This window comes from Ovis aries, chromosome 11, assembly GCF_016772045.2.
Source record: "Ovis aries strain OAR_USU_Benz2616 breed Rambouillet chromosome 11, ARS-UI_Ramb_v3.0, whole genome shotgun sequence".
Classification (NCBI taxonomy): Eukaryota; Metazoa; Chordata; class Mammalia; order Artiodactyla; family Bovidae; genus Ovis; species Ovis aries.
This window is the reverse complement of record NC_056064.1, coordinates 35330646-35344455: the sequence shown is the minus strand read 5'-3', so window position 1 is coordinate 35344455 and position 13810 is coordinate 35330646. Positions and strand designations below refer to the sequence as shown.

Sequence of the window (13810 nt, the reverse complement as noted above, 5' to 3'; positions counted from 1 at the left end):
CTGAAACAGCGCCTGGTACACAGACGCTACTTGGATAAGTAAATGTGCTTGGCTGGAAAGAACGAGTAAATGTAAAAACAGGGCTGCGGTCTACTTCTAGGTCAGAAGCTCTTCAGACTTCGCGTGAGCGCCACCTCTCGGGAGCCAATTTGGTCGAGAAAAAAGAAAGTGAATCAAAGAATCTTAACGAAAAAAATAAAACTTTTAAAATGGCGGAAGGTGGCTTGCCGGAAGTGCAGGGAAAAACAAGACTAGCAGCTGCTCCCTAGAACGACGCCGGACTGTCAGGAGGAAGCGTAGGCGAGCGGTGTGCAGCAAAACGGGCCCTCCTGCAGCCGATCTAGGCAGAAGCGTTCCGCGCGGGTGGGTGCCAGGAACCTGGAGGACCTGGGCGCGTTTCCGGTGCTGGCGGCCGCAGACGGTGTTGAAGGCCAGGTAGCAGGAGGGCTGGTAAGAAGAGTTCGGGCTCCTGAGAGAAAAGGGAAACGAGTGGAGTCTGGGAAGGAGGAGGTGAAGAGGTGGGACTTGTTCTGCTTAGAGAGCTGGCCGGGGGATCGGATCGGAGGGAAGCGCCCGACTACTGGTCCAAACCTGTCAGCTCACGTCCAACGCCACGTGGACTTATCTTTGCCAGTGGCTGCCTTTCCGCGACTGTAGCGGTTGTGTCCTGTTTCTGGGCAGCAATAAATGACTCACTCTGGTACTCTTGTCTGGAAAATCCCATGGACAGGGGAGCCTGGCGGATTAAAATCCACAGGGTCGCAAAGAGTGGGACACGACTGAGCACGCACCTACACGTACACACAGAATGAATGACAGCTGGGTGTGTCGGTGTATGTCCTTAGGGACTGTTTGTGGCGCTTTAGTCCCATTTTCTCCTGGGGAAGCGGTGCTTACCTTAAGCTTCCACTAGGAGTTCTCCACCAGTTTTGGGGCTTTGTCTTTTTTTCTTGGAGGTGCAGGGTGATTATCATTTAAGAGATTTTCTCTGCTCTTATCGAGTGCTAGGCCCTGTGGCTAGGTAGTAGGACAGACACAGAAGTAAACCATCCCTGTATAGATGCAGCAGGCCAGTGGAAAGACAGATAAACAGAAAATTCAAATATATTGTTACAGTGCTGTAATAAGAGGTAACTAAAGTACAGGAAGAGAGAGCCAGAAATTGCCAGAGGGATTGTCTTTCAAGATAAAAGGACTCCTTTCTCATCTTGTGGAGAAGGATCAGTTTCTAAGCCCAGTCTTCTCTGTAAAAGGAAAAGTCTAGAATCGGTTCTCTCTAGGCTTCCTTCCAGCGTGATGTCCCATGTCAGATATTACTCATGGTTTTAGTGTTCCCACAATCCACCATTTATTGGTCAGAATATGCTTTATGTCTCATGACATAGCATAAGTTGCATAGGGTTGGGTGATCTGGATTTTGGTCCTCATTCTGGTGCTCTGTAAAAGGAGATTGTAATGAAAGAATCTCTAATACCCCTTCTAGGTCTAAAACCATGACTGTGGCAGTAGGTCAAACCCCATTTCAGACTGCTCTTTACATTATCACTGTGGTTTCCCTCATCTGGATAGTTAAGAAAGATAGTGTCTTTTTAAAAATCTCCTGCCTTAGTTCTGCCACAGTATTGGGTACACAATACTGTGTTAGTTTGAAAACTGGCTCCTGTACACAGAAGGAAAGGAAGGCAAAAGAAAGGCCAGCCACTCAGATTGGTATGTGGCAGGTGTAATGAGCAACAGAGTCTGAGGCCTATCTTGGGTGGCTGCAAGATGAGTAGATCTCTGCTCTTGTCCACCAGAATTTTAAAATTATATATAGAGGCCTTAACTAGGTACAGTCACGTGGTTCAGTTCAGATGGCCTCAACAACCCCTGACTCTCTCAAGGCTGCTGTCCTTGGATCAGCCCCTAGTGTGAGGACAGTAGGCAGAGTGTAAATCCCAAGGACAGGGGTGGGGGTGAGGAGCTTGCAATTGCTGGGATCAGCTGGAGTGTCAACTGATGGTCAAAACCTCCTCCAATACTCCATCCCTTGTGACCAGCCCTTACAGTCTCACCCCCTCTCCTTCTGCAGGGTCAGAAGTGTGCCCTGAGAAGTCAGCAAGTGGTTCTGCCACGTGGAGGTGGCTTGTTTGGCAGCTATCTGACTGCAGTGGAGGCAGATGCCACAGCAACAATATAAAGGCACGTGCAAGAGAAAAGACAGATTTAGATGATTCTCAAAATAAATAACACTTTTCTCCATCAAGAGCCCCATAATTTGAACCATTGATTTACTAAGTCCCCTTAAGAGGCAGTAATAATGTCCAAGGCTATTCTGTTTTAGAGGACAGCTTTTCTCATTAAAGATTATTTTAGTATTCGGTTAAGATGGGCTTTGCACAAGTCATTTAAGACTTGCTGGATGAACTGAGTAAGGGTCTGTCTGTATGTTTTAATGTCCTCCAGGCCAATGGAGGGAACCAAGATGGTGGCTCTGTCCATGGGATTCTCCAGGCAAGAATACTGAAGTGGGTTGCCATTTCCTCCTCCAGGGATAGGGCCTAAAGCGCCCACATTTCTAGAGACAGTGGACTGGTGGTAGGGTGCTCATCTGCTACAAATGGACAGGTCATTTAGTCATTGTGAGGGTTTGAGCCATGGCGAAGGTGGGTTCAGTTTGGTTCAGTCGCTCAGTTGCGTCCGACTCTTTGCGACCCCATGAATCACAGCATGCCAGGCCTCCCTGTCCATCAGAGGCCTCCCTGTCCAACTCCCGGAGTTCACTCAGAGGAGGGTAGATGGAACTTATTCTTAACAACCCCTTCAAAGGAAGGGAAGTTCTTTCCATGATGTGCTGTTCCTTTGTGAGAAGCTCTGCCCAGAGGAGCATTGTGTACAGTGTTAGAAGCTGTTGCTTTGTGGGGTGTATTGGGTTTCTGCTCTCTTCCAGAGCTGGAACCAAAATCCTAGGGGTACTCTCCTTCTCTGCCACAGTGCCCAACTCAGACCTTCCGGAATTATAGGTACATCTAACTCAAATGGTAGCCCAGCTTGGGAAGTGCCCAGAGCTTTAATTTGCCTCACTGGTATTCTTTTCCATCTCAAAGGCAAAATAATCTGCTGCTCTAATAAGACTGCTGCTGTAATCCCCAGTCCCACGTATGCCTTGTCTTTACCAGGTGATATAAGGGATGGAGGCACTGTGCCAGGTGGGGAATAAAAGTCCTCCAAAACCCCCCAGTTCCTACAAAGCCTTGTACCTGTTTCACGTTCTTAGGGGTTGGATAAGCTTGTACCTTAACAGTGACAACTTCTGGGACAATTTATGTGACCAAAGGACTGCCAAAAACTTTACCAAGGTGTCTGGGCCTTGAATTTTCTGTGAATGCACTGCCCACCTTCTCCCTCATGGATGTTCCAACAAAGCCTGCAGAGTGTCCCACAGCAGGGGCAAGTCATCACTTGTTAACATTATCATATCATTGATGTAATGGACCTGTTTTATCGAAGTGGGGAAAGGAAACAGGGACAAGCCTTGGGCTATCACCCTTTGGCATGTGGGGTTGTGCAGGTAGCCATGGGGAAGTCCTTGAAATATCCATTTCTGCCTCTCTCACATGAAGGCAAATTGATCTCAGTTATCAGTGACTTATGCTTGTAAAAAGTATTCCATAAATCTCCTTGAAGTTGAAGCACATTAAAAAAAATAATAATTTCTTTCTCGCTGTACCAGGTCTTCATTTCTGCGTGCAGGCTTTCTCTAGTTGCAGTGAGTGGAGGCTATTCTAGTTGTGGTGCTTGAGCTTTGCATGGCAGTGACCTCTCTTTGGAGCATAGGCTCTAGGGTATGCAGGCTCTGTAGTTGCGGTACCTGGGCTCAGTACTTGTGACTCGTGGGATCAGTAGTTGTGGTGCGCAGGCTCAGTTGCCTGTGGCATATGGAATCCGGACCAGGGATCGAACCTGTGTGCCCTACACTGGCAGGCGGCTTCCTCACCGTTGGACCACCGGGGAAGTCCAAGATGAAACACTTTTGCAGGAACAGTTTTGCAAATCATCAGAGTAAAACAATGACTGTAAATGACAAAAAAAACCTTTTAAATGGCTATAGCTAAAGATCTTATCGGAGAAGGCAACGGCAACCCACTCCAGTACTCTTGCCTGGAAAATCCCATGGATGGAGGAGCCTGGTGGGCTGCAGTCCATGGGGTCGCGAAGTTGGACACGACTGAGCAACTTCACTTTCACTTTTCACTTTCATGCATTGGAGAAGGAAATGGCAACCCACTCCAGTGTTCTTGCCTGGAGAATCCCAGGGACGGGGGAGCCTGGTGGGCTGCCGTCTATGGGGTCGCACAGAGTCGGACACGACTGAAGTGACTTAGTAGTAGCAAAGATCTTATGAGAGTTCATTGTAATTCAATTGATAAGAAAATGTGATTTTTTTTGGATACACATTTACAAATTATAGTTGATAACATTATACCAAGACATAGCAGATTTTTAGAAATTTCATACAAATATACCCCAAAGAAAGTTTAACATCACTTATTTGATAATGTTTCCCATATAATTTAGTATATTAAATAGGCTAATCAGTTTAATATCTCTCTTTTATAAGGAAAGAGAATATATCTTTTGAATTGTTCTAGAGGTTCTCTGGAAAATCCGAGAGTTAGTTCTAGGTCAACAAAACTTTTATTTAGGAATAAATTTTTGGAGAGCTTATCAAAAATACCAAAAGGTTTTAAAACACGATTAAATAGGATCTTAGGTCCCTGTGAATTAATAGTTTTCTATTTAACTTAAGTTACAAAGACTCCAAAGGCAAATACAGAAAGTTACATAATTGATAAAAAAACAAAACAACCCAAACTTAGCCCTTTTAATAGAGAAGACTCATAGAGAAATACACCCCAAAACTCCAAAACTTTCATTCTTTCTCTCTTGAAATTGTAAATCTTACCACGTGTTTGAAATGTAAATATCACAGGAGATAACTAAAACATTGCCCGCAGATTGAAGAAAGAGGGTGGGGAGGGGTGTGGAAACAGTCTGCTAGAGGACCCCCCCTCACACAAAATCTAGTCCTCAGCTTCCATCAAAGGCAAAAAAAAAAAAAATGTTTGTGAATCAAAGACCTGAGAAAGATAACATGAAGCACAAGAAATTTTGATAAAACACAGAATCTTTTTCTAGGCAAGTTACTCAAAAGGTAAAGAAAAGCCTCTCACAATCCTGTAAGGAACAGACCAGTAGTCCAACAAAACTTTGTCCTTTGAGCACGTGAAAGTTGTTTCAGCTTTCATAAGTACACTATTGATATCAAAGCTTATTTTTCTTTAGGCCAACTAAATAGAGCTTTTTTACAAATTGATTTTGACAATACTCTCTGGAGATAGAAATATATATATATCACCTATATATATATCATATATCCATAGACATATGAAATACAGACAGACACAAAGAATCCATAGAAATATATATATATCACCTATATATATATATATATATATATATATATATATATGTGATATAAAAGAATCCATAGCTGTCTCTCCAAAACTTGAGCCATGAATCCGGTATCCACTCACATGGCTAAAGCCTTTTACTAATATTTGTAGAGAAGACTTTAAAAATTTGGGAATTTCCTGGCGGTACAGTGGTTAGGACCCCATGCTTCCATTGCAGGGGGCACGAGTTCAGTCTCTGGTTGGAGAAGTAAGATCACTCAAACCTCACAGCGTGGCCAACAAGGTTTTTTTTTGTACTTGTCTTTGATGGACACTGAAGACTAGATTTTGTGGGAGGGCGGTCCTATAGCAGACTGTGTTTTCACACCCCTCCCCACCCTCTTTCTTCAATCTGTGGGCAATGTTTTAATTATCTCCTGTGATATTTACATTTCAAACACATGGTAAGATTTACAATTTCAAGAGACAGAGAAAGAATGCAAGTTTTCTCTTAGAAGTTTTGGGGTGTATTTCTCTATTTCCATAAGTCTAGGGTAATTACTGATTAAAATTTTTCTTTGTATTAGAGGTTGGACAACGTCGAGTGCTTCATCTGTTTCACTGTCAATCACTACAACATCCTCCCCTTTGTGCTTCTCACTTTCCCGAGGATTCTGTCTCTTAGTGCGCTAATCAGGCTTTGTCACAGCACTTGGACGTTAATCTGCAGCAGCTTGTGCCCTCCTAGCTTTGCTACATAAAAGCTAAGGTCTCCAACTTATCAGCCTGCTCTTTTACCTTGTCTCCCAGCCCCAGAGCTGGCAGAGCAGTGGATACCTGCATGTTCTTCTCTGACTTCAGCACTTCTTCCAGCTAACTCAAGCTTCAGCCTCTGGTGCATCTGGGGCCAGTGGCTTGCCCGCTGTGGCAACCATTCATTTCTCTTCATTGTTGCCTGTGTAGTTTCTCTAACAAACATGTTAAAGTAGCCAGGGTTTCCGGGGCATCCCTGTTCTCCTGTAGTGGTCCACAAGCATCAGACATACAGGCCACCTTCCCCACATAGAGGTAGATATTCAGCTTGGAGTTCCTCTAGGGATGCTTCTTTCTCAAGGCCCATTTCTTCAGTGTCTTGGCTGGTTCCCCAATTATTAGTTCACAAATTGGCCCTGAGAGTAGAGGGCAAGGAGAGACCAAAGAGGCAGACCACTCTAGGTTGGAAGGTGGCAGTTTTAATAAGACAGGGAACATACACATGAGGCTTATCTTGGCTGATTGCATTGTACCCACCCAGCAGAATCTTAAATCATATAGAGGCCTTAACTGGGTTCAGTCACATGTTCTGTGCAGATGGTCTCAGTAACACCTTACCTCTCTCAAAGCTGCATCCTTGAATGGCTCCTGCTATGGGAACAGTGTACAGAGTGTATATTCCAAGGACAGGGGAGGGAGTGAGGAGCCTCTGATCGCCTGGGTCCAGATTGAGGGTGAACTGGCAGTCACATCCACTTGATATGACTTAACAGAAGCTTATTCAATCAAATGAATTATAACCCCGGCTTTTCGACCCTTCTCCACTCCGGGATATTAATTCATAGATGGGGGGACTGAGGTGGAATTAGGTTTTTACTAGAGAGTCCTGGAATTGATGTCACAGATTTAAAGCAGCTTTGTGGGATAATCTGCTTGAGAAGGATAATGAGGTAGGCAGGATATTCAGTGTTGCTTCATCCCTCCACCTGCCTATCCCCAGGACCATGGCCAGCAGCGAGCGCACCTTCATTGCCATCAAGCCCGATGGAGTCCAGCGAGGCCTCATGGGAGAAATAATCAAGCGTTTTGAACAAAAGGGATTCCGTCTTGTTGCCATGAAATTCATGCGGGTAAGTGGACTTCATTCTTGCTGTTTCTATTACTTCATAGAAATAGGGGAACACCGTAGGTCAGCCTCTCTCTCCCTTCAGATCATTTTAGATTTCTCCATTTAGAGTGAATAAATGTCCTGAAACTGTGGCCTCTCCACCGAGTCTTGGAATACAGCGAGTTATTCAGGACTTTCAGAAGTAGCCTCCCTTTTCTCTTGGCAGTGCAGAGTTCCACATATTACTGTAACACAGTGATTTCTGACACAAAGCCCTGGACCTGTTTGAGCTGCTGATCTTGAGCTTCCTGAGCAGATCATTTTAGAGACTCCCTGACCCTCACCTTTGCCCCCACCCCCCCACCATTTGAGGCAAATTGTTTTTCAGCAAGGAAGTCTTTTTATCATTGTTTACCACCTGCCTAGTGTCTAGCATGTATTAGACGCTATCTGGGCATATAGGGGAAAGCTGTGGCTGTGCCCTTGGGGAGGCCCACCTGAAACAGAGAGCAAATGCCCTTGCAAGATACCTGCAAAGCAATATTTCAAAAACTCCAAAGGATTGATTGGCCAAGAACCCTTCTTCAAACACACCTGGGAAATAACTTAAGTTCTCAAAGCAAATACATTAGGGGATCATCTTTTTTTCCCCCTATTAAGAGTCACCTTTAGTGAATGAATCAGAGAAAGAGAGTCAACTTTGGACTTTCCCAGTGCATTTTATCTTTTAGCTGCGCTGCATGGCTTGTGGGATCTTAGTTTCCTGACCAGGGACCGAACCTCAGCCCTGGCAGTAAAAGCATTGAATTCTAGCCACTGGGGCTGCCAGGAAATTCCCCATCTAGTGCATTTAAAATTTTGTTTGATTTGCACTATAGTTCCCATGTGATGTTTTAGAAAAAGTGTGTTAATATAAAAGGGAGCAGACTGCTGTTAATGCTGAGGGGATAGCATGATAGAATGATTAGAACCAGGGATTGGATTAGCAGTGCTTTCCAGAGAGTTTGTATATTGAATTAGGTTTTGAAGATAAAGGGAAATCAAAGTATTATTGATCAGATATTTACCATGTGTTGGGCACATGTGTTTTCTCACTAGCTCTCATGACAACCCAGAGAAGTATTTATTTCTATTCCCATGGTTGTTAATGATAAGGAAGCTAACTGGGGCTTGGAGAGTTTGAGTAACGTGTGGTTACCCAGTTGGTGACGTAGCTAGGATTTTCACGCAGGGCTCTCTGACCCTTAAGTGCATACATTTTGTCCTTTAGACTGTTTCCTATCAAGGGCCTGGACTTGGTGAAGAATGGGTTGGGGGATAGCTGCCATGAGCCTACAGGGTTATTTAAATCTGATGTGAAGGAAAACTTGAGTTCCCTCCCACCTGTCCCCGCCTCCCGCACCAACACACAAAAAAAGCCAGCGCCAATTAATAGAATTAAAAGAATGTTGGTAAGGGAAGGTCATCAGGAGACAATCACTGCAAGTCTCCCATATGGATTGAGGGATGGGTCAGGATGAATACTAACGGGGTGACGATGTGGCTGTGTAATTTTACTTTGGCAAGAGACGATCAATGGGGCTGAACGATAGCATGTTCAGGATGTGCTTTTTGGCAGCAAATCCCCACGTTTGTGTGTATCACTGAAGTGTGCAGCATTCTGTACGAAGCAGTACTACAGAACTGGGAAAACTAAGGGATCTCATTAGACCCTTAAGGAGCATGTAAGTGGTAGCAAAGAGGAAACACAGGTGAGTCGAGTTGGCATTGCTAAGCAGATGGTTTGCTCTCTATAACTAGTCTGATTTGTTCCCAGATACCAGCCTTGCAACGTGAAAGATTTATTCTTTAGTAAAGTGACTTATTGTTAGATGGCATGTGCTTTTGGGTGGTTTGCAATACCTGTGGAAATTGCATGGTCACTGCACTGGGCCTTTGCTATTTTTTAAATGTGATGAGAAATGCTCTGGTTCAGTTTGCTTTTCATCCAATGCTGAGACCACCTCCCTCTAACATTTTAGTTGAGAATTGTTTGGGAATGCAAATTCATCGTATTGTTAGTTTTCCTGTCTAAAATACCATGGCTGGATTCAGTTCTAGTGTTCTGTAATTTTATGCTGATCAATCAAGGACAATAGGGGAAAATTGGTAAAAGCTGGAGCACTTATAGTCCCTGTCACTTTTGGTAAGTTGAGTGAATTAGATTATAATAGAACAAGTGAGCTGAGAGCTCACGTTTTAAATAGCAGGATTGGTGAGTGGGAAATAACTAAATTGTGCTTAAATAGTTTGGGAATGAAATTTCTTTCTCTATCTTATGGGCTAGGCTTCTGAAGACCTTCTCAAGGAGCACTATATTGACCTGAAGGACCGTCCATTCTTTGCTGGCCTGGTGAAATACATGCACTCAGGGCCAGTGGTTGCCATGGTGAGTGTACATGTTTGGGATGTTGATACAGATGGCTCAGTTGGGAGCAAAGAGTGAATATTGTGATTCCTGCTCCTAATGCCAGGTCTTCACTGATGCGAGGATGCTGAGACTGGGGCATTGGACAATTAGGGTATGAGTTTTCTGACTCACCAAAGGCAAAATACATTTGCTTGGTGAGCTGAAGACTCATATCTGGGAGACATCAGGAGAGAGATGCCTGATTGTAAGCTCCTGGAGGGTAGAGAGATTGTGTCTTATTTATTGTAGTAATTCTTCTTTGAGCACGTATTGGTTGTCATCTTTGTGCCAGGCTCTTTTTTAGACACTTGGGGATATAATCATGAATGAGACAAAAATAGGTAACTGTTTTCATAGCTTTCCTTGCCTGTATATCCTGAAAAGGGAGGATGGGCAGATAATAAAGAAACCAAAAATCATACATAGCAGCTAATGATTAGTGATGCACAGAAATGAAATAAGATGACATAATAGGAAGTGGCCACATTAGATTGAGTGGTCAAGAAACATGATTTTCAAACTGAGATCTGCATGAGAAGGAGCCGGCTATGCACAAATATAGAGTGAAGAGCATTCTCAACCAAGAAAATAGCATGTGCAAAGAACCTGGGGTGGGGAACTTTTTGAAGTACAGAAGGACGTTTGGAATAGATGAAACCTGGTGGGTGAAAGGGAAGGTTGGGTGAGATTTATTCAGTGGCAGAGGCAGAGGCCAGATTATGTAGGGCTGTCTTGGCCCTGTACTTCATGACTGCTGGGAGGCTGTAGGAGTTTTTTACGCTTGGTATTTTAAAAAGTCCACTCTGGCTGCTGTGTCAAGAATAGATAGTAGAAAAGCAAGAAGAGTGCAGGAAGACCAGTATTCCCAGTGCTGAACACTTAGATGCCCCATAAATACTTGTTCGATGAATGAATGCCATTTTATGAGAGCCTTTTATTTTCTTTTTGAATTAATAGTTTTCAGATTTTCTGCTGAGATTGATTTTTTTCCTTAACCATATCTTCTTCTGTCCTTGGAGGTCTGGGAGGGACTGAATGTTGTGAAGACAGGTCGAGTGATGCTTGGGGAGACCAACCCTGCGGACTCCAAGCCAGGGACCATCCGTGGGGACTTTTGCATCCAAGTTGGCAGGTAGGGGTTGTTGCATTTTACTCTTATCTAAAATCCAAGTTAGGTACAGTAAGAATTTGGTTTTCTGCAGCTGAGGGTAGACATGATGCCATATACAGATCCATTTATAATCAGAGTGTATTGTTTCCCTCTTTCTTACTTTGGCTTTTCTTAGTTTGGCCTTGCAGGCCCTCTGCCTTTGGTCATCATCATCACTATGGTTGTGCCTCTGCTGGGAGAGTAGAACCTGGCCAGAGTCTTCCTGAAGGCTCCCACTGCTTGCATTAGTGTTCAGATGGGCTGAACATCAGAGGGCTGGCTGTGTGGAGGGAATTCTTTATCCTTACTTTGATGGCAATCATAGGTTTCTTCTTTTGACAAGGAATAATGTACATGGAGCTTTGTTTTTTTATCCTGCTCTTGTGGCTGTAGGCTTTCTGGCAATGGGAATGAGGGGAGCTTCTGGGCAGTTTAATCCTGGTTCTGGCCATCTCTTTCCCCATCCAGGAACATCATCCATGGCAGTGATTCCGTGGAGAGTGCAGAGAAGGAGATTGCCTTGTGGTTTCACCCTGAGGAACTGGTGAATTACAAGAGCTGTGCTCAGAACTGGATCTACGAGTGACTTGGAAGCAGACCACAATGCTCATCCCATGCTAGTTTCCCCCCCTCCCGCAGGCAAGGACCAGGCCATTTCAAACCTGGTTATTTCGGAGAACTTGCTTTTCATTTGGAGGGAAACTCTTGGAGCTGTGGGTGCTCCATGTACAGTGTTATATGCTATCATCAGATTAAAATGTTTCATCTCAAGGAAAGAGTCATTGAGTTACTTTTGTTTTGTTGTATTGCTTTGTATTCTTTTTTTAGGTACTTGGCTAATCTAATAGAGTGTAAATACCATATAAATTATTTATATTGGCCTGAGAGATCACACATACACACACATTTTTATGCCTGTCCCTCTTTCCCCTGCATTCTGTCCATTCTTGGCACTGAGCCAGTCAAACAGCTATCTGCCAGGGATCTGCTTAGTTGCCCAAACTGTACTATATACATCAAGGATTCCCTGGAAATAAAAGATATTAATATCTTTCTTGCTCTTGAGAAGCTCTCAGGGATTCAGTGTTTGGGCGAGTGTGAGAAGTTGTAACTACTCCAAAACAGAAAAGCTATGTGGATAGTGGGCCTGGATTTCTGAGATGACCTTAAAACATGCAGGAGTTATTTTGTAAAGAGTTTTGATTTGTTAGGATATTGATTTGGGTGCTTTAACAGAGACAAGATGTATTTGTATGGAAATTATAAGTTCAAACTGGAAATCTAATGTTGATCACTGTGATTGCAATTAACAGTACTGTATTGTATACTTCAAATTTGCTAGATTGGGTAGATCTGTGTTCTCACCACAAGAGAGAGGGAAGGAGGGAGGAAATGTAACTATGGGAAGCTATGGTTATATTAATTAGCTTGATTTTATTAGCTTGCAGGTAGATAGAGCCACAGGACTAAATTCTGGCCAAAGAGATGTGAAAAAGTGAAGGTGGTAAATTTAAGGTTGTGCTTTGCAAAAGAAGAGGTAATCCTACTTCCCAACTTCCTGGAAGCTGGATATAGGGGTGGTAACATCTGTCTTGGATTGGATGGAGGGGACTGAATCCCTGGACCACCTCAAGGATTAGAGCTTTACGACTATCGTCACCTCTATGTGCCATACCTGCTTGGATTCCGCCCTCCCTCTGCCCACCCATCAGTTTTACTGAGGTATAGTTGACAAAATTGTAAGATATTTAAAGTGTACAACATGATTTGATATAAGTATACAAACAATATACATTGGGAAAGGATTTATTCCATTGGGGGCCACCTTCTTTTGGAGCAACTGAGGACTAGATGTATTTCTATTTCATGCAAAGAATGGTGGGGTGGGTGAGGGGCGAGAGAGAGTATCAGGACTTTGGGGGAATGAATATGTGTGTAGTAAGACAGGAGGGTTGTGAAACTGCATACCTCATCTCAGGACTTAATGAAGCTCAGGTTCTTTATATCTCAGCACAGAAGGAATTCAGCAAGATTTATTAATATGGGATACTTGTGATGGGTACCAATGGGCAGGCAAGAGGGCTCTTCCCTGAGAACTAAGTGGGTTCTTTTAATATCAAAGGAAAAGTGGGGAGTTAGAGAATGAAGGAGGAAACAGAACAGGCTCCATCTTGAAAGCAGGACTCCATCCTGGGCCAGACTCTGGACTTTGAGCTCTATGCCCAGTATCTATGGAAATGACATACCAACTGGAAAACCAGACCCCCTGGATGGAAGGGCCCCAGGGCTCCTACTTAGACTCTCCCTCGCCTGAAATACCCTAATTATCTGTAAAACCAAATAGAATCATAAATTCTATTATGCTTATTGGGGTATGACCACAGGCCTATTGATAATTGTCCACTGTTAACTACTTAGGCTGAAGGCATATGAATCACGGATTAACTTTGATTGTATCTTTCTTTTCCTTTGTTCAGACTAGTTTCAGAAAATTTGGGGAGATGGGTTTGGGCATGCACACTTAGGGTATGTAAGGTTTTCACAAAAACTGGTCGGGGTCCTTGGCTAAGAGGAGACTGCCTTGGGCCCGCCGGTGTAATAAACTGCACTCCACTATCTGCATTGTCCTTCTGGATGAGTTTGTTTCCTGGAACGCGTGGCTACAAGAAGACCACTTTCTTCCTCAATATGTTGCAGGAAAACGGGGCACAAGAGGATGGCCTTGTCCTAGGTCTTGGGATGAGCCACCAAGTGAAGGTCCTTGGCTTCGTGCAGGAAAGAATTTAAGAGCAAGCCATAGTAAAGTGAAAGCAGTTTTACTGAGAGATACACATTCTGTTACTGAACTTGTGTTCATGTGCCTGATGCGCAATTAGGCCAAACAATACCTAAATGTTGGAGTTTGGAGCAGAGAA

At 43.8% G+C, this 13810-nt stretch overlaps 1 protein-coding gene across 5 annotated transcripts; it reads left to right on the top strand.

Annotated features, from left to right (window-relative positions):
* Window positions 1–393: 393 nt before the first annotated feature.
* Window positions 394–11671, top strand: LOC101102072 (nucleoside diphosphate kinase A 1). 5 transcript variants are annotated; one of them, XM_027974744.3, is made up of 6 exons: window positions 394–450; window positions 2072–2181; window positions 7189–7318; window positions 9623–9724; window positions 10765–10877; window positions 11364–11671. In XM_027974744.3, exons 3-6 carry the CDS (start codon window positions 7193–7195, stop codon window positions 11479–11481), a joined length of 459 nt encoding a protein of 152 aa, XP_027830545.1. In that variant the 5' UTR covers window positions 394–450; window positions 2072–2181; window positions 7189–7192; the 3' UTR covers window positions 11482–11671. The 5 variants fall into 5 exon arrangements, with proteins under 5 accessions (XP_027830545.1, XP_042111717.1, XP_004012798.1 ...); XM_042255783.2 differs by lacking the exon at window positions 2072–2181 and having other exon boundaries at window positions 394–435; XM_004012749.6 differs by lacking the exon at window positions 2072–2181.
* Window positions 11672–13810: the final 2139 nt, after the last annotated feature.